Genomic DNA, 21234 nt, shown 5'->3' with positions numbered 1-21234 from the left:
TGTAGACCAACATGACTGCCTACCTAAAACTATATCGATAGGAAACTCTACACTTTCACTGGGTATATAGAGAATTTTAAAATACTGGCTTCAGGAAAATTATTGATTGATTGATTTATATCCCGCCCAATCCCCGAAGGGCTCTGGACGGGTTACAACAAGCTTAGAACATTAAAATATGGCACTCAGCTCAAACTGGCTGAACACATCATTAACAACCAGCGACCCATGCTGGAAAATGATTCTCTTCTCACAGTCAATGGGAGGCAATGGGAGACAGTCTCCAACCAGGGCCTGCAACAAACCAAGATCTGTCCTCATATCCACTCATTCACTTGTTCATTTCCCAAAGCTATACATGCCCTCCAATGTCAACAGTGCCCTTCCACTCGAACACTGCACATATAGCTCAGTCCCTCCTGTCTCCGCTATCTCCGAGGCTTCAGCTGTCCCTTCCCGACTGACCGCTCCCTTTTTTTCTCCAGTCTTCACTGAGTTCTTCAATTTTATTTTTTTGTTTCACATCTCCCGCCTGCTCCAAATTCCGCTCCTCTCACCGGCTCTCAATCTGCCATTTATTACCAACTGTTTCAGCAGTATATTCAGAAGTCTTTGTTGTTTCTTTGTGGTTGTTAGGATTGTGGATCTATTAAATGCTTGTCTTTAGCCTTTTTTTTTTTTACAAAATGCATCACTGGAAAAGAGCAGAGGTGAATCTAGGCAAACTGGAGCCCAGGAACAAAAGCTAAGTTTGGTGGCCCCCCACCCCCATATGGGCAGCCACCCTCCCCCTCCACAACCAAACAATGATTTTTTGCACCAGCTCACAAAACACCTCCCACCCCCAGCAAAACATACATGGTTCTCTCCCCACCAACTCTCTTTCCTAATTTTGTCCTCACACCAACCCTATGAAGTATTGGGTATTAAGCATGTAAATCTCTCACAAATCACCCCAGCAAAACATTGACCAAACAAATGTCAGCATCATCTCTCATGAAACACCTACAGTGGTATCCACCCCCAAACAGCATCACTTTCAATGGTGTTTTTACTAGGGAGCCCAGATTCTTCTTTTAAATCGACCTTAAAGGGAGAATCTGGGGTTTCCAGTTAAAAGAACATTGAAAGTGATGCTGTTCTCCCCCACCCTGAACCAGCATCACTTTCAATGTTTAAACTGGGGACCTCACATTCTCCCTTTAAGTCCATGCCGAAGGGGGTGGATTTAAAAGAAGAATCTGGGGAAATTTGGAGGGTGCCTGCTGTCAGGGATGCAATTGTTAAGCTAACAGCACCAAAATTTCAGGGTATCTTTAGGAAACTCTCCTGATGATACCACCCAGATTTGGTAAAGTTTGATTCAGGGGGTCCAAAGTTATGGACCCTCAAAGGTGTAGCCCCCATCTCCTATTAGCTCCCATTGGAAACAATAGGGGATGGAGAAACTTTTTTGGGAGTCCATAACTTTGGACCCCTGAACCATACCTCACCTAACTTGGTTGGTATGATCAGGAGGATCTCCTGAAAAATCCCTGCAATTTTGGTGCTGCTAGCCTAAAAACTGCGTCCCCTGCAGGCCAAAAACTGAAAAAACACTAAAAAATATAAAAAACACACAAACGAATCTGAAATTTTTGTGGCCTCTCTGTACCGCCATGTCCCTAGGCAAATACGCCACTGGAAAAGAGTGTATGTTGATTTTGATGGGGGTTGGTCTATCTGATAACAAAAAACTTTCTACAAAAAAATGAACTGTGTTTATCTTGGTGTTCAATATTTTCCTTTTGTTTACAGGGACCATATTTATACTGTTGATATGGACATATCACATACAGAAGAAATTCATTTTAGCAAAGTGAGTAGCTTTCTGTCATTTGGAAACTAGTGACACTTGGGAGGAAAATGGAATAAAATGGAGGAAAGACTTTGTTCCTCGCCATTTTCCAACAATGCTTTTGAAATTTGCAGTGATCGAGGAGAATGGCAAACATAAATCACAATGGGGAAAGCTGGAAGAGCTGCCAGTCTAGTGTAGATTTCCAATCGTCGATTATCACTCCAAATTCTAATTTTTCACTGGAATTTTGAATGTGAAATTTTTCTGTAGAATTAAACCAGATATCTGTTTAATTCTATAGAATTCTATAGAATTTCTGTAGAATTATACCAGATATCTGTTCCAACCTTGCTATTCAAAATCCTTTAGCTGGAGATGCTAGGAATTGAATTTGGGACCTTCTGCTTGCCAAGCAGTTGCACTAACACTAAGGCCATTTCTGCATAGCACAATTATACTGGGTTGGAACCGGTATTTTACAAACTGGGTCTATTTTATCTCAGTTTCTCCCTCCGCACAGCTGCCTGTTTTTTCCCAGGAGCCGAGTTAAGACCAGGAGGTAATATTCCATTTTGTTCCACACAAGCCTGGGGCTTTTGTATTTACACTGCAAGTGCATCCCCGCATGCGTAAACATCACCCTGTGTCCCACGGTCTAATTGGCTGTTGTTTTGGGACGGCAGCTTGAATGAATGTCTCTGCCCTGTTTTTTTTGCAAACACAACAACAATAACAATTTCTGCCGACCACTCCCTAACACTACTGGATTCAAACTGGCTGTTTCCCGCCCAAGGACTGTGATGAGTCGTGGCCACCCCCACAAAAATGCAGCGCCTCTTGATTGGTCAACCCAGAGTGGCAAGGTGGGAAAAATAAACTGTTTCTGCTCCCATGGTGTTTGTATGGCAGCGGGGTCACCCCAGGATATTTGCGATTTTTGAAAATCCTGGGATAAGGGAAATATCATGGGGCAACACCAGGGCAGTCCCACTTTAACACCGGGAACCGTGCGGAAACTTTGCACCAACCGAGATATTTCACTTGCCCGTCCCAGGATATTAGGACAATGCGGAAAAGGTCTAGGTTACAGCCCCTCCCTTTCTTACTGTGTAGACAAGTTTTTACATGAAATAGCTGTTATATGATCTTCTAACAGGAACATCTTAAAGGTACCAAAGTTGGAATGAAAGCACACCTCACGTCTTTGAATCATTATTCATGGAAACAATCGATTACACCATCGTCACAGTGATGATAAGCAAAATTAGGCAGATTAATGGACCTGAGCAGCAGTAATGCTGCATCACTGATAAATATTTCCATTGCTAAAAATGCTTAATAACTGAGAACTGGGTCAATTTGTTCAGCAAAAATTGTCCAAAATCTTAAATACAAATTTTACTGTATTAAGATCACGATTGTATGCTTTAATGGGGTTTTACTTTACTTGCTGATTGATATTACTCCCAGCTACTCAGAGGGTAATGGCTTCAGCTGTCAACATTTTTCACCCACTTTAGTATGACTTATTCAAAACTGGGCTGCTATTAGCTGAATTCAGTGTATAGAGCAACAAATAAGCCAATTTGGAATTTATTTTCAGCCAAAGATTTCAAAAAGAACTGTTGTCCACTAATGGGACTCTGATAGATAGGAAGGGACTTCCACAGTCTGTGAGATGCTTTCAGAAAGTTAACTTGTTCAGTATGCAGCTCGTTCTACAAATGGATCCAGGTAATGGGCTAGGCCAGGGGTCTGCAACCTGCGGCTCTCCAGATGCTCATGAACTACAAATCCTATCAGCCCCGCCAGCATGGCCAATTGGCCATGCTGGCAGGGGCTAATGGGAATTGTAGTCCATGAACATCTGGAGAGCCGCAGGTTGCAGACCCCTGGGCTAGGCACACTTTGATTTGATTAAAAAATAGGCTTCTTAGCGTTACAAGTACTAATTTGACTAAACAGTGGCAATCAGAAGATAAGGAAATACTTCCCAATCGTTTATCCCTTTTTAAAATGTTTGCCTCTTAATACATTTGCTTTGCAGAATATTGTATTTTTGTGCTTTAATAGACAGCAGTCAAAAATTAAGCTGGGTGTTCTACATCCATGGTCTTCCACTATCAAGGTAAATTAATCATGGCAAAAGAGTGCAGAAAGCTTTCACTAAGTATTTATTCAGCAGCTAGTTTTCCCTCGGGGACTCTTACTTTTGAAATCAAACAAAACGACCTCTGGGCTCTAATTGATTTCTTTCTTGATCCTGGCAGAAATTGACATGGAAATCCAGACAGCCTGATGTAGACACATGCAGAATGAAGGGAAAGCATAAGGTATGCAATTTTCATTTCTCTTACAGCTGCCACTCTTGTTTAGTTCCTTGACTGTTATCTCAGACTGCTCTCTGTGATGCAGAATGGATCATGCCATTCACTTCTTAGCAAGTGATTGCTTTTTCCATCAGCTTATTGAAGGTTTTAATTTGCAAAAAATAGTTTGTTTCTAATGTGATGAAACATTATGACAGCAGTCACAGCAATATCATGAAATACACAGGAGCATGGGGACTGGGGACTGCAAGGTATACTGATGTTGTTTAATGATATTTTGAGGACCTAAACACCACTATCCATTTTTCATTGGTAACTGAAAAATTGTTGTCTGTGTGTGTGGGCTTCTTTTTCTCATTACAAGAGTGTTCTTAGAATGATGCTAATGCAAAATGGTATTCACTCTGGATAAACTTAGAACAATTAGAAGGGGTTTTTGAAATCTTTTTTCTGTAACATCAGTTTTATTTCACCAAAGCTCTTTTCACTAAGCTGATATTTACTAGCATTTTGCATTAGGGTGAAAAGTTGGAGTACCCTATTATTGAAAAAAGGCGCTCCATTTAAAAACATTCATCTAATCAATGACAGTGAAGACCTACATGCATACAATATAAATAGTTTCTGGTATCCAGTTTGTTTTAATACTGATAGAAGAGATTTGTGGCCTTTTTAAAAAGGATTGCTGAAGTAACTCCCACAGTAGACCCTTTGTAGAAAGTTTCATTGTAATCCTAGGGATGAAATTACCTTGTACAGGTGAAAACAAGAATGTTTGTAACACATTTGCTCAAAAAGTATTTCTTTTTTTCCAGGATGAATGTCATAACTTTATTAAAGTTCTCCTTAAAAAAAATGATGATACGTTATTTGTTTGTGGAACAAATGCCTTCAGCCCCTCCTGCAGAACTTATAAGGTATATATTGCATTTGCATGAAACCATATGCCATCTGAGAAATATTGTCATAAATTGTCATAATGTACTGAAATTCAAAAAGCGTTAGTATAAATTTAACTCTGTTTGAATGATCAGAAATCCATTCACACTTTTTCTGACATTAGCTACTGTGCGGAAAAGCAAGACGTGGCTACCATGTAACACTAACCAGTGTATTTGTTCAAGTTTGAAGTCTTTGCTCACTAAAATACTGGGAAATGTTATACACACGTGGTTCCACTGTGCACATTCCCTGACTCTGAAGTGAATGGTATTCCAGCAGAACTTCTGCTTATATGGAACTCCATGTGTGCATATTTAGCCACCATCTTTTTTTTTAAAGGCGTGCCTTAAACAATTTAGGAATTTTTTGTAACCCTTCCAAATATGCATTTGTTGCTGTATATGTGTGTTTATACTGCTCTTTCTTACAGCTTGGTAGTTCAAGTTATTCCCCCTGTTTGATGTTAATTAAAATGTTCAGCCTGACAGACCTGAAAGTAGATGCCTGAAGCAAAGGATGTTTAACTTGCTCAAACATATGGAAGAAAGAGGGTGACTGTTGTGTTGTACCTATCACAGCAGCCATAAATGTAGCCAGTAATGAGATTAGGGCAACAGAAGACTGACTTGTTGAAAAATGAAATAGTCTGCACTGATCCACTGCAACTATTCATCTGTCTAAATTTCCTCTTACTGAAGCAGCCTGTGGAACCAGTTAAATCCCCTTCCTATTCCAGTGACATTGTCACTATTCTGGACATAAATAAAACCATTTGTCCTATGCTCATTTATTTTGTCTTGGCTGTTCAAATCTTGTACTAAACTCGCCTGCGTTCACTGAGAGATGTCTAGTTATATCAATAGGCGTTAGATCAGGCTTTACTGAGCAGACTAGAGTACACTCCGTTCATAATTTCTCTGATTCCAAAAAAACTTCTGCAGGCCACCTCTTGGAAACATTCCTACTGATGGAGAAGGCAAGATCAAAAAATCCAGGAACCACTCCAAGATTATGACTTCTACAATGCTACAAATGAAAGAGAAAAGCAGTCATAAAAGCAACTGCCACATTAGGATTTATAGTCGGATGTTAAATATCATGGCATGAGCCATGTTAACTCAGCATCTATGAAAGCTTTCACTGGGTTTATGTGTTAACGGAGTCTAAATTCTGCCCCATAAAGTACTGAATTATGGCCACAGTTCAGAGGTACATGCAGAGTGTATGGAGGAAATGAAGAAAAGGAACTTTTAGAAAAACCTAGGTTTTCATGGACAGATAGGTTCAAGTCCAGTAACACCTTGGAGACCAACAAGGGGGGGGGGGGTGTTATAAAAGCTTGTGAGAGTCAAAGACCCCTTTGTCAGTTATCTGACAAAGAAAGTTTTGTGTCTCATAATATATAGACCCAGGTTGATTTCCTCACCTGTTGCTATTCTGTCAGTAACCCTGCATAATAGCATTTCAAGGGCTCCCAATGGATCGGTTGGCCTAATGAGTATCAAGGTACTTGAGATGTACTGTTCCAATGGTACTGTCATCTCTCGATACTGTCTTGAAGGTAAAGTTTTCCTTTTACCAATGCTTTTAAATACTTTTTCATACTAGTAAAGCCACAACTGATTTTCTACAGAGGGCCTAGAGAGACAGGATACATGACAGGAAACAAATTATGATGAATTATCCATTGCTTGCATTTGGTCTCTCTAGCACATGGGACTGAAAGTTTATTGGATCAGACTAATGGTGTTTAAATGGCTTATTATCCCCAACTAGTTTTTCATGCTCTGTATCTTAAGCTTACCTCTGTGGAAATAAATTGAATATGCGTGTGGATCTTAATCCAAACAAAAGAGAAATCACTGCTGAGTAATCTTGAGGCACACAAATCTTATTCTTGTGGGTGCTACAGTTGTTTCCCATAGCTTTTACTATGAACCTGCTGAACCTGCTTTGTACTGAGTTCGTTATTTGTATAATTACTGGTACCACATGGAGAATTAATTTCCCAGGGGTTGCGTTTAAGGACCTGATTTACAAATACTACACAGATTCATTATTGACAGACAAAAAGGAGCTTTGTGTATGACAGTGGTTCAAACCAGCATTGCCAGTGTCCTTCTGAAAGGGGAACTGACAAGTAAAAAATTTGATTACAATTATAAATAGTAGGAGGAAGAGTCCCGGAATGTGAAAACATGAGCATGCACGTTACCCTAGTACTTTCTCTTTCAAGGGCAAGGCTAGTAGTCATTCTGTGTAACACTCCTCATCATTTAAGGTAAACCTTAATTATTCACCAGAAGTCAAAAACTAATTAGTCTGAGCTACAATTAGACAAAAAATAATATACTGATTAATATAGGAAAAAAACAAAGAAGATATTCAGGGGCTATACTAAAAGGTTTCTTTTCTTGACAGATGAAGTTTAATAAGACAGTGTTGCAGTGTTCTTAATACATAGCAAAAACTGTTGAAAAGAAAAGAGAAACATGAACCTGGCTGCTTCAAAATGAAAACCGTCAGAAGTCCTAGCAGGGGCCATCAGTTCTGTTCCTTTCTAAATGGATGTTTGTTTGTTCTACAGAGAGATACTCTGGAGTTTCTGGGAGATGAGTTCAGCGGCATGGCAAGGTGCCCTTATGATGCAAAGCATGCCAATGTTGCACTGTTTGCAGGTAATAAGAAAGAGGAAAAATAATGTAGTTATGCATAGCTCAGTGCAATTTTTAATTTTTCTCGCATACAGAAGATGATGTATCACATGAGTGGGGAGAGAAAAAATATTCGTTCATGATGTAACTGGGAACTAAGTAGTTGATGGCAAAGAAATAAAGTCTCTCTATTTTGTAAATCACTATTTGCAGTTTTATGTACAACAGTATGCTGATATAACATAGTGACAATGTGATGTGGAAAACCATACCAGATCCTGCTTCAGTTATAACCATACACACGCATAGATTGTAGTGATAAGTGATCATGCATAGTTCCAGTCTTTCTGAATTAAAATAGAAGAACGGTAAAGGACAAACCTGGTGTTATTAAGCTTCTTGATGTTTGTTACCAGCTGTGGCAGAGAAAGGTTGTGAAATGAAGTCTCGCGGTTTAATCATGATTTATTATGCATGCAATGAAATGCAATTAACTCTTAATTCTTTTTGCAGTAGTTAAAAAAATTGAGTGCTTATTAGTGGGGTTAATTTGGGCCATTGATTATAGAATGGCATTTTGGAATTTTGCTCTTTATAGATTTATGATTAAATTGTCTCATTACTGAAATTATGTTATCATGAACCCCAATGATCCCATTTCAGATTTAGCTATAAAATATTCAGTAGTATTGTGAAAACCACATGGGATTTTCTCAGATGCTTTCAGAAAGTATAGTTTTGTAAAAACTACCTGCCTGCCTTCTTTCCCACCATCGTCCATAGATATGAAAAAATGCACTTGATTGTGTACAATCTAACATCCATAAGATAGATAATTGTTGATTTTCTGGTTTTTTTGAAGCGGCTCAGAGCATTTGAGTCCATTAAAATCCCTAAAACTTGATTTGCTTATCTGCTTGCATCACTGGTGTTGGTATTATAAGAATTTGTGGAACTTACCTGGCCTGTTTTTTGATGAATCTCATTTCTATGGACTATTTAGGCTTTTTCCAGACCAGAACTTTGATTGCATTTCAGTGTAATTTAAAACCTTTGGTTTGGTATATATGTGCTTTCCTGTCTTTGAACTGTGGCCTTTCTCTTTTTTTTTTTAACATAGTCTGAACATGCACTCATTTCATTTGACCATGAAATAAGGACAGGGATGTTTTTGTGACAAATAGTGCAATGCTCAACAGATATAAACCTTCTACGCCAATTGTTTAAGGATGTAGCTCTTCTTAAAATTGTACTGAAAATCATAAAGTGACCTTGTTTGGTTTTTGATAAAATACATTAGTAGACAAAATCATCATTGATAAGAAGAATCAATTCAATGGTCACCACTGTTTTTGAAATGTTTAATATAGGAGAGAGGAATATTGGCCAGAAAAATGGAATGATTAAAACACCATGCCAAAGTGTATACCACTTACAGTTTGGGCGAAGTATAAATGTTTGCACTTTTAAAATAAGAAGAGGAATGCTAATAGCGACAGATCCCAGGAATGGTGTGACCTCCATTCCCCCCACCCCCCCCAAAAAAAACAATCAGCAGCCGATAGTACCACAGTTTCTTTAAGTTCACTTATTTTCTATGGGCACAGGTCTTTGACATCTGTAGAATCAAACATCATAGACAAATTGACCTGACATTACTTGACATTTGCTATCTAGCAATTTTTTAATATAGTCTGAATTCTCAGACCTCAAAAATAAGAACTAATATGTAACTGTACATTGGAAAATATAAATACATCTCTTTATTAGAATCACTACAGAGATGAATAATCAGTGTGGGTATATGTGGACAAGAATAAAGTCCTCTGTGAGATCTTAAATCTGGGATTCATAGCATTCATTGCTCTGTGTCTGGGATCTCTATCAATGAGGAGAAAGACCAAGAAGAAGAAAAGTGTACTGGGCTGTGTGTATTTATAAAAATATGTGCATACTTACTGACTCATACAACACAGTAGTTCTAGGTGGGTCCCATTATACTGTTGAAGGAAAATAGTCCAAAATGGATCAGTGCCATACATTTCAGTGCAAATAAATCTAATCATCCAAAGTACAAATATTGGGTAATCACTATGATATTGAACAGAATTTTCATTCCAAAGTTTTCTGGAACTATTTTTGATGACATATCACACTGATTGAAGAGGAAATTTAATTTAATTGTGTTCCTTCCTTCTCTGCCTATCTCTTTCTCCACTCCTCATCCTGGAAGAGGGAAAGCTATATTCTGCCACTGTAACAGACTTCCTTGCAATAGATGCAGTCATTTACCGGAGCCTTGGAGACAGCCCAACTCTGCGGACAGTCAAGCATGATTCAAAATGGTTGAAAGGTGAGCAAACAAAGGAGGGGAGGAGTGGGAAAGGGCAGCACTTTTGATTACAGACTTGGATTTCTGACAAGCCTTGCTGTGTCATTTTACTTATGTTTCCTGGGCTACTTTACAGTCCAGCCCCCTCTTACCTCATTTAATGATATTTACAAAGGAAGGATGTTTAAAGCAATTGGCAGCCATACTTCATTTCAGCAATGCCTTCTGTCAGGTGAAGCGGACTAAATTACTTTCTTCACTTGTATGTTTAGTTCAGTGGTTTTTTCCTCATGAATCACAAAATATTGACAGAAAGCCACAAGAGGCACCAGAATAGAATGTGTTATATCCAGTGGTTTTTTAAAATCCTACAGATGTTGTTATAGTGTGGAAAAGATGAACTATTGGGAACAGATAGGGAGTCTTTTGGAGCAGTGGTAGAACCAGCAGCCCCTCCCTTTGATTGTTCTGGGCAGCTATCAAAGTTTTATGAGGTGTAGATAATTTGTTCTGCAACATTAAGATTCATCAATAAAAATAAAATAACCAAACTGCCATTTCACTGTCATATAATACTTTAGGTGCTGCTGAATTACATAATTTGTATGTTATAAATAACCTAATTGAGGGAGGGACAACAGCAGATCTCGGAAGCTGAGCAGGGTCAGTACTTAGAAGGGAGATCACCAAGGAAAACATTGTAGATGAAGGCACTGGCAAACCACCTATTCTTTTCAATTGTCCTGAAAACCCCTTGCTGAGGTTGCCATAAGTCAGGTGTGACTAGATGGCACTTTGCACACACATACAAATCACCTCATTGTTAGGACTGTATCTGCTCATTCTTTTGCAGCAGCATTCTAAATGGATGTTACATAGCATTTCAAGATTGTGGAAAGGGTTTTGTTTGTTGACAGAAATGAAACCAAATGTTTGGAAATTATGCCTTGAATCTCTATTTTTCCTTTAAATTAGTAAATGTTTTACAGGTTAAAAAGTGTTTACTACTTCTGCATGTGATTAGGGCCGGATGTTAATTGTTTGCAGAAAAAATTAACCCAGATCCTACAAAGTTAAAAAATGGTACCCAAGGAAAATTATGCAAATTAAATACTTTTCTCTCTAACTTGCATAATTTATCCTGCATTAAGGATTTCAGTTTTCTTCCCACCCCCAGACAATAAACAAAGCAAGGTACGAGAATATGTAGTTTTGATACAGTGTGGTTAGAACAATGGATATAACAAATATATCATGGATATAACCATGATAAATGTGCAAAATACTGAATACTTAACATATATCAAGGAGAGATCTGCCTGTATTGTCCTCTGATTTCTCAGCTGTCCGTTAGTTTATAAGACATTATTGATACCTTTGTAAATTGAGGAATAAGGCGCAGAATGAATACACAAGTTAGGATTATATATTTGCTGTCACACAATACACAAACACACTGCATTACCTGCAGTTCCATACATCTATGGAAAAGTTGTTTGGAGGACCCTATCTGATATCTTGAGTCAGAGGTGTAGCTAGGAAAAAATGGAGCCAGGTGCAAAATCTGAGTTTTGTACCCCCACCCCCCCACCCATGGGCAGCCGCTGTGATGCTGGAATCCACCCCCAAACAGCATCACTTTCAATGGTGTTTAAGCAAGGGAGCCCAGATCATCCTTTTAAATCCACCTTAAAGGAAGAATCTGGTGTCCCCAGTTAAAACAACATTGAAAGTGATGCTGTTTTGGGGTGGATTATCCCCCACCCTGAAACAGCATCACTTTCATGTTTAAACTGGGGACCTCAGATCCTCCCTTTAAATCCATGCCGAAGGGGGTGGATTTAAAAGGAGAATCTGGGAAAATTTGGGGGGTGCCTGCTGTCAGGCATGCAATTGTTAAGCTAGCACCACCAAAATTTCAGGATATCTTTAGGAGAATCTCCTGACAATACCACCCAGGTTTGGTGAAGTTTGGTTCAGGGGGTCGAATGTTATGGACCCTCAAAGGTGTATCCCCCATCTCCTATTAGCTCCCATTGGAAACAGTGGGGGATGGGGCACCCCCTTTGGGAGTCCATAACTTTGGACTCCCTGAACCAAACCTCACCTAACTTGGGTGGTATCATCAGGAGAGTCTCCTGAAAAATCCCTCAAATTTTGGTGCTGCTAGCCTAAAAACTGCCCCCCTGCAGGCCGAAAACTGAAAAAACACTAAAAAATACAAAAAACCACAAATGAACCTGCCATTTTTGTACCCCCTCCACAAGGGGGCGCGCGGTGCAATGCGCACCCCCTTGCTCCCTGGTAGTTTCGCCTCTGTCTTGAGTGCTTGTTTGAATCCTTGTCTTCTTAGCTTTTAAAAGCTAGCCAGGAAGTGCTAATTCATTGGAGGTAAAACATGAAAGATGCATTGTTTAAGGAGTAATCCAACTTCCATGAAAGAAGTAATGGTTAGGACTCTCCTGCAAAAATACCCCATCTCTTTCTTGCAGCTAAAGATCTTCATAATTGCCACCATATTGCTAACATTTTTTTTTGGTGGGGGGGGAGGGCCAAGATGTTCAAGTGACATCTCTATGCTTTTTTGTTGGATTTTTTCAATGAGAAGTACACAACCCAAACATTAGTTGGGCTATAGAGGATCTTAACTAGAGCAAAGTAATTCCCTCCATGATGGTGCCGGTTCTATAACAGTCCATGCAATTAATAAATGTACACAGCTCTGAAATCCTTGAAGGAAATGCAAGATAGAAATGTACTACCCAGATAGAAGGTGGTGTTGGGGAATGCTCTCTTGAGCCCATGGAATTTCTTCTGCAGGGTCTTGCAGAATTCTATCCTATCCCCCACACTTTTCAACCTCTACGCAAATCCACTGATAGTTTGGAGTAAGATGTCATCATCACTATGTAGATGTCAGCTAGTTCTAATTTGGTGTTTCATCTGATCGGCTTTTCATCCACCACAGTAAGTCAAAGGAGTTGAACTAAAGAAAACAGAATTAGTTAATGAAATGAATATATTTATTCATTGTGCACCAATTGATGGCTAAAAGCAAAAGGCATGAGAATTAGGCTTCATGAAAATAACAGCAGACCTGAGCCTTGCTGAGATAAAAAATATATCATGCAAAATAGATGAAACAGGAATTCCACAATAACCCACTAAAGACCAGACTCTTTTCAGCCTCTTGGGGATTCCTCAGTGGTCACCAATATACAAGCTTAAAACCCCCATCCTATAGTATAAAATATTACATATTTTAAGAAGCCTGACCAGGAGGTTGCTCACTTTCTATTATGTGTGGCTTAATATGTATTTCAAAAATAATACATGGGTCTTATATTTTATATCTGAGGGACCATGTCTCCCCGTATTGCCCCGCTAGGTCCCTTCAGTTCTTGGAGGAGAACCTATTGGAGGTCCCTGGCCCAAGAGATATCCAGCTGAACTCTACGAGGGCCAGGGCTTTTACAGCCCTGGCCCCTACCTTTTGGAACAGGCTCCCTAAATAGACCAGGGCCCTGCGGGCCTTGCAAAGTTTCCACAGGGCCTGTAAAACGGCCCTGTTCCACCAGGCATTTGGCCAGCCGGGCTGAAATCGTATACCTCATTTCCATCTAGGCCTCTCATGGACACAGAGGGGAAGGGAGGGTTTTGTGCCATCTGTTGTAGAAATGCTCCTATTTTATGATATTTCTGAGAATTGTTTTTATCCTGAATTTATTTTAACGTTGTTGATTTTTTTGCTGAATTTTTGTTTATTTTGTTGTTCACTGTCAACACAAAAATATTATATAGCCCAGTATAGGTTTTACCATTCTTGTAGGATATAGTGTCATCAGCTAGAAATCTTTCAAATCCTATTCAGTTTTAGTCTAAAATTAACAACAGAAATTATTTGCTACTTTTATTTTTTTAACTAAAAAAGTAGTAGGGTCTAATTTTGAAAAGTTTTAGTGTTTCAGGTCCACAAATAACATATTTGTTTAAATTGGTTCTTTCATGATCAGTCCTCCATTTACAGGTGAAACTATTTCTTATTCTTCACGATCTCTGGTTTCACATGTACACGAACTGGTTGATCCATCAGACAGCTTTTTTTTTTTTGGAATCTTCTACAGCAAGCTGAAAGTGACTGTGGTGGTTGCCCACCTAATGCAAGGGAAAAAATGTGCATTTGCTGAATGGGCAAGGCACATCTTTTTTCTCAGTTCTTCATTAATTACTGCTGCAGCAGCAGTAAGGGTTTTCCTCTTCACAATTTTTTGTGAATGAGGGTGTCAAACAATACATCTAACTCTTAATGAGGCCAGATCTGTGGATACTTAAATCTGGAGTCTGAACCCATGAAAAGACAAGACGGTTCTTTCTGCAAACCAGAAAAATGCCCCAGGTTTGCAGAAGAATATAAAATCTTTTTTAAAAGAAAAAATAGTTTGGGGTTAGACCTTCAAATAAAAGAGTAGTGCATGTAGCTTTAAGTAATGGATGTCCTCAGTGGCCATTGCTAAGCAACCATGACAGTATTGCCAGTCTTCAAGCCTTGGCTTCTGTCTTGTGAAAGGAAGGGAGAAGTGCCCTTTCCAGGGCTGTTTTGGCCTTTGAATGAGAACTCACCTGGGCTAGATTTTACAGCAGTCACTGAACAACTTGCTACCACCCAACTAAACATAACTCACCCAGGTATGGTTACTTCCAGCTATTGCTTGTAACTAGCAGCCACCATTCAACAGCAGCTACCCCATGAAAACTGGTTTAGTATAGTGGTTAGAATTTCAGAATAGAATCTGGGAGACTCAGGTTTGAAACCCTCTACCTATTGTGGAAGCGCAGCCTAACTCACTTTACAGGGTTGTTGTAAGGATGCAGTGGGGGAGAGGAGAATGATATAAGCTGCTTTGGTATAAGTAAAACATGTATCAATATAGGCAAAGATGGGGGGCCACATAAAAGGCAGGTGAGAGTTGGTGGGTAGATGGAAAGGAGAGTGGAAGCAGGAAAGATGAGAATATTTAGGCTGCCAGGAGGAGGCAAATATGAAATAGTGGTGAGGGGATGCAGGGGGAAATGATGTGCCCTTTGCTGGTACCCCACAGTGCAGCTGGGCCCAGCAGCCACCACTGAGCAAACGAGCTATAGTTTTCTATTTAGAAATTGCCAGGGGAAGGAAAGAAGGAAGGAAGCAAAAAATGGGGAAAGTCTGTTGGTGCTTTCAGATTAGAGGGAAAGGAAAATGAAATGCCTACTTGAAGTCCATGTGAGTTCCCATTGAAATCAATTGTCATTCTGCTCTGCAGTAATCTACCGGTAGTTAGTGTCATAAGGATACGGCTGAGTACTTTCCTACCTAGTTCCATTGATTTCCCAGTTTGTCCATACTACAAGTCTTCCTGAAAAAAATAAAGCAAATTTTGCCATATTTATTCTATGCTGTATTGCCTTGGCTAGCTTTCATTTTTATATGTAAATGATCAGAACAATTTGACTTGTTTTCAGAGCCTTACTTTGTCCAGGCATTGGATTATGACAACTATATCTATTTCTTCTTTCGAGAAATCTCAGTGGAGTACCACAGCATGGGAAAGGTAAGGGAATGAAAACTCCTCATAGACCAGAATGGATTAGAAATGACCTTGAAATGAGGGCCATAAATCACAGTGACAAGGTCATTGAGAGGATCCTGCTGCTTATGGCCAGGTTTTGGTTGGAATGCACTGTTACACTTCTTTGATATAAAACATTCTGGCTTATGATGGCGACAAGATGGGAAATTATTTTTTTCTTCTCTCCATTAAGCTGGATAGCATATGGCAAATTGATTTAATTCAGAGCTCCAAATAATCATTACAAGTCTGACTTTGAAGGAAGGAAGCAGCTGTATTTAGAAGTCCTTCATTAGAGCAACAGAAGTAAATGGAAAGAAATTTCAGTCTGGCCATATCACAAGAACAACGGATGCCCTTACTGAAAGCATTTTTTAAAAATATTCCCACAATAAATTTATTTTTAAAAGCTTATAAGGTTAAAAAGAGCAATATAAATAAAAAGCCAGATTAAGTTTGCATAGTTTTTTAAAAATGCTGAAGATAACTGCGCGCCTCAGAGGCCAGCAGTGTAGGCCACATGGATGGCAAATGTAGAATGTGCTTTGTTTGCCTAAATAGAGAGTCGAGTGATCTGCATGAAAAATGAGCTTGATATGTGGCTGAGAACTGATCTAGCTGTGTCTGAAATGTCACTGTCTTATCTTTCATAGCACACAGTCCTAAAGCTGAATTTTCTCCTGTTTATTTGCCACAGATTAAGTGAAATGTGACATCTTATTAAACATGCTAGACTGTCATTTCTATCTTTTCAAAGGATGGGTGGGGGGAGAGTTCCACTGAAATCTTTTGGATAACTGGTCATTTCAGTTTTGTATTTTTCCTTCCTTCTCTAACTGTAGGTTGTTCTCCCAAGAGTCGCTCGGGTCTGCAAAAATGACATGGGTGGATCGCAGCGAGTTCTGGAAAAACAGTGGACTTCCTTCCTGAAGGCACGATTAAACTGTTCAGTTCCAGGCGATTCACACTTCTACTTCAACATACTGCAGGCAGTTACACATGTTATCCATATCAATGGCCGAGATATCGTATTGGCCACTTTCTCCACTCCTTATAACAGGTAACTTCTGCAGGAGTCTTTCCTCCTGTGTTAGTACTTTTAAATGTGTGTAATTATTATTAAAACATTACAGATGGATAAAGTGCTATAATATACTGATTTGTGTGGGCAAAATATGTACTGAAACATAATCAGCAACCACACACAAGAAATCTTATAATGTTTCGTAGTACAATAACCTGTGGAAAGAAATAGACTCCATTTGACTAGTTTTTGACATGGAAAACTTCCTTTCCTTCCTATCACTGGAATTTTTCACTTCTTAATCATCATGTTTTTGCATGCGCACCTAATGTTTTGGAAAAAGGATGTGGGAAAGTAACCAACTATATTGGACATACAGTGACCCATCTTATACGCCCACTGTAACACCAGTGTGGTGTATCTGGACATTTTAGAATGTTCACAGACAAAGTGGATCAATATTCTGTGCAGTGCTCAACCACAATACAGTCCTTCAACCAGTGCCTTATGGAACATTAACTCCAAACTGCCTTCATGCATTGGCATGAACCTCCCACTAGTTGTTGCTTAGCTGCTCACCATGTAATGTAAAAGTGATGAAGCCCATGTAAGTCACATAATGCTCAGTATACATATGCTTCCCAGTGTGTAAAATGAGGCACTGCATAATCATTTGTATTGTGAACATCTTACATTCAGAGAGCAGTACAAGTTTACCCTTTGGAAGAGTAGTCTGAGAATGCATAAACTATTTGTGCTTCCACTGTTGAAATTTCTGTGTAACATGTGAAAGAAGAAACTCAGAGGTTCTGAAAGCAGTTCATTTGGAATGTCTGCTGCTCAACTGTATTGAGATGCAAGGGATTTGTGAAATGAAACAGACCATCCTGGAGCAATCCCCTTGCATTTATTTATTTAAAAGACTTATGCCTCTTTACACATCTGTAATTGAAACAGCTCACACTGTATTGACAAATATTAATATACCCAGCACTTTTGTTTTTTTTTAAAGTGCCAGTACTCATATACAAGTTTGCACCATTTTCCGCCAGTTGCCTGCTCCCAAGGGTTCACTTTCTCTGCCTCTGGCTGAGTGGGGTGGACCAACACGTAAGGAGCAGAATGTGGGAGAGCCCCCAAAAAAGGTGCCAGTAAAGAATATTGTAACAAAAACAGCTCTTAATACACCAGTTACTCTTAAAATGCCTTATCCCAAAACCTGCAGGAATCTATAGCCATAATAACAGACTAAGAGAAGAACCATAAATGATAAAAACACCTCAGATTAAGGTGAAACTATCAAAGTGTCTAAAGAACTAAATATTAGAAGCTTAAAGCTACAACGTAGGACAGCATTCATACTGGTAGGAAGTTAAACTAATTCCATGTGTTCCAAACTCTTGGAAGAATGAAAGGTTTTTGCCTGACTCTTGAAGGAATGTACATATGGTACTGAACAGACCTTGTCTCTGGTACACACCCATCCACACAGAACAAGACCCTTGAGGAAAACCTCACTGAGTAGTCAGCTACCTATATGACATGGTAGTTCTTCAGGCACACCAGTTCCAGACTGTATCAGGTTTTATAGGACAAATCCAGTACTTAGAATTTGGGTTGGAACAAAATGGTAGGCCAGGTATTTTCAAAACTGACAAAACATATTTCCTGTGAGTTATACCTGCTAGCAATCCAGCGTCCACATTTGACCCAGTTGAAGCTTCTGAGCAATCTTCAGAGGCAGCCCCCATAGAATGAGCAGCATTGCGGGAGTCCAGCCATGATTTCAGTAGTGTATTTTCTTGCTGCATTAAACTCCCTATGAATCAAAAAGTAACTATTATATGCCCAGTAGGAATAATTCTTCCTTATCACATGTTCTTCCTTTATGTGAATGGATATATCTTAACTCTTTCTCTGTACAGCACCTAGTACAACAGAGACCTGTTCATGGTGATGTCCTTTGGTTACTGTTGTTATTCAAGTAACAAATAAACGTAATGGGGACCCTTATTTTGACATGCACAGTTTTTAGGTCAGCTAATAAAAAAAATTTACAGCATCACCTCATCTGTTAAGAATTTGTAAGTGCTTGTATATTACCACACACTTCCCAATAATTTATAGTAACATGCTAAGGTCTCCAGGAAAACCTTGGCAAATATGCTAATTAAAGAAAAATTACTGCGGTAACTAGCTGGGCCTGTTTCCTTTCCTTTTCTTTATATTAAAAGGGACATTTGAGGGAAGAAAGAATGCTTCACTTCACATATGCAAATTGAGTATTGGCTACCTCATGTCAAAGAGTGACCTTAACAAGGTCAAAGACAGACCTCCCACTGCTGTGAAATGGAGAGAAAGTCCAGGGCATGTTGCTTAATAACTAGTATTGACAACAAAATTAGAGCTGCTTTAGGAATGAAATTAAATTAAAATTCAACCAAACACAAGTAGTAGATTCATTTTATTTGAAAGAAAATCAAGTGTAATAGGTCTTTTGCCAAAAGCCCTAGAAAAACACAATATGAGGCTGACTTTTTCAATGTTTGTGTTGTTGTGACTTTTCTAACTTTTATAAACATAATCAGAGATTTAACATACATTAGCAATTTATTCCTTCAGAGCAGTACACAAATTACTGTTTTTCTTTCTCTAATTATGCTGTTGGCTAAGTAAGAAGCAATGTTTTCCTCCTAGAAATACTATAGACCAGGCTATCGATGGAGCAACCTCCTGATCATCATCATACACAAAGCTAGTTTGTGAGTTCTGTCTCTCTGACACACTTTATCTACAATGGCTAAGAAATTAAAGGTAGGGTTGTGTCAAATACCCAGTCATCTTTTCTGAGCAGCAATGTCAGGTGTCTTCAATAGGATCCAACAAAAATTAGACAGCACAGTAGCAAAGCAGATAAAAGTGGAACAGATGCCAACACAATAAAAATGCTAACACTTACCAAATGGTGAGATGAAGCTTATGTAGCTGGGTTCCTGCTGCCTAAGGCATAACTGTCAAACTTCTCATGAACAAAGAGTTGCTTAGGTGTCAGGGTAGATCCAGTGAGTTCAGTGGCTTGTTAGTACAAACATGCTTCAGTAGTCTCTAGGTGCATAATGCATATATTCATGCTGTAAACAAACTAGAATGTGTAAACTGCCTCATCTGTTACAAGATGGAAGCAGGTACATGGTAGATGACCAGTATGAACTTACTTCTAATGTAATGTGATGCAGCCCAAGGCTACTAGCACGGACATCAGCACAGACTACAGCTGGCACTTTTTTTCATCCCTTCCATTAACATTGTAACGCAAGTTGTGATAGGAGTTTCTGAGGTGCCTCTGTTGTACCAAGTGAATATGAAATTTACCAGAGGGCCCAGGTCTCATGTAACTAGTCCTTAATGACAAAGCCCCTTTCAAATATTGTTATGTTTCTCCCATCAGAAACAAGAACCAAGCAGTATCTGTGGTTTCTAGTTCTTCTGCTAAGCAAAATCCTATCTTCAAATACTTTCATTTGTCTTCATGGTCTTATGTGCAGTCCCACATGGAACTGCACAGCAAGTTTTTCTTCAGGCATTCCTGTGGCAACAGAGTGCTCCCTCCCCCTTGGAGCTGTGAGTGGGAAGGTTTCCCACTGAAACAGTCACGAGTTTGGAAGGGGAGGGAACAATCTCCTCAGTTCTCTTTTTGCCACCATGTTGAGAGGAAGTGCTTAGTGATTGCTCTTGTTTGTTGGCCTAATTCCACAAGACAGTGGAATTCACTGCCTCAGAGAGTGGTGGAGTCTTCTTCTTTGGAGGTTTTTGAACAGAAGCTGAATGAACGTATGTCGGGAGTGTTTTGAATGTGTGCTCCTGCATGGCAGGGGGTCAGGCTTGATGGCCCTTGTGGTCTCTTCCAACTCTATGATTCTATGATTGCCACTCTTACTGCCTCTTATGTCTTGGTGAGGGAAATATCCCGGCCTTTTGTAAGGCCTGCTCCACACCCTGAAGGCTTGCCTAGACAAGGTATCGAGGCTGAAGGCTATTTTGTACGAATGCTCTTTGGCACCAGATATTTCTGTTCGATCTGAGGATAAGTAATCTAAGACCCCTTCAGTTGCTTTGCCTCCAACTGCTCAGTTACCCACTTCAGGGCAAACTGACAGGGACCTATCCCTATCTCCTTCATCAAAGGCCAAGAAGCAGTCCAAATCTACAGAGTGGGAACATTCCCCTCACTGCAAATCTTCCACCTTTGTTCGAAGGTCAGCTTCCACATCTTAACCAAGGAAATTGCCAGCTTCGCCAAGGGTCATAAGTCAGGTCATCAAGAGGATTGACATCAGTCATCACCTTCTCTTCTTTTAAGCAAGGACATCACTCGTAGATTGCCCAGCTGATGCACTAACTCATCCTGCTATTCTGTTTGGATGTATTATAGTCTTCCATCTTAAATTAGGATTAAAATTCTCACCCAGATGGCACTTTCTAGCTAATCAAATTCATATAGCACAA

The 21234-nt window shown here is 39.4% G+C and overlaps 1 protein-coding gene across 5 annotated transcripts in view; it reads left to right on the top strand.

The window, feature by feature from the left end:
* The window catches only part of SEMA6A (semaphorin 6A), a 200784-nt gene that overhangs the window by 115793 nt on the left and 63757 nt on the right, over positions 1-21234 (top strand). For all 5 annotated transcript variants that reach the window (XM_048502849.1, XM_048502853.1, XM_048502852.1 and 2 more), the window contains exons 4-10: positions 1798-1858; positions 4111-4173; positions 4986-5087; positions 7700-7790; positions 10000-10119; positions 15598-15686; positions 16547-16764. In XM_048502849.1, the coding sequence (XP_048358806.1) occupies positions 1798-1858; positions 4111-4173; positions 4986-5087; positions 7700-7790; positions 10000-10119; positions 15598-15686; positions 16547-16764 (744 nt within the window). The remainder of the gene's footprint in view (positions 1-1797; positions 1859-4110; positions 4174-4985; positions 5088-7699; positions 7791-9999; positions 10120-15597; positions 15687-16546; positions 16765-21234) is intronic.

This window comes from Sphaerodactylus townsendi, linkage group LG07 (genome assembly GCF_021028975.2).
Source record: "Sphaerodactylus townsendi isolate TG3544 linkage group LG07, MPM_Stown_v2.3, whole genome shotgun sequence".
NCBI classification, from domain to species: Eukaryota; Metazoa; Chordata; class Lepidosauria; order Squamata; family Sphaerodactylidae; genus Sphaerodactylus; species Sphaerodactylus townsendi.
This window is presented reverse-complemented; position numbering and strand designations above follow the sequence as displayed.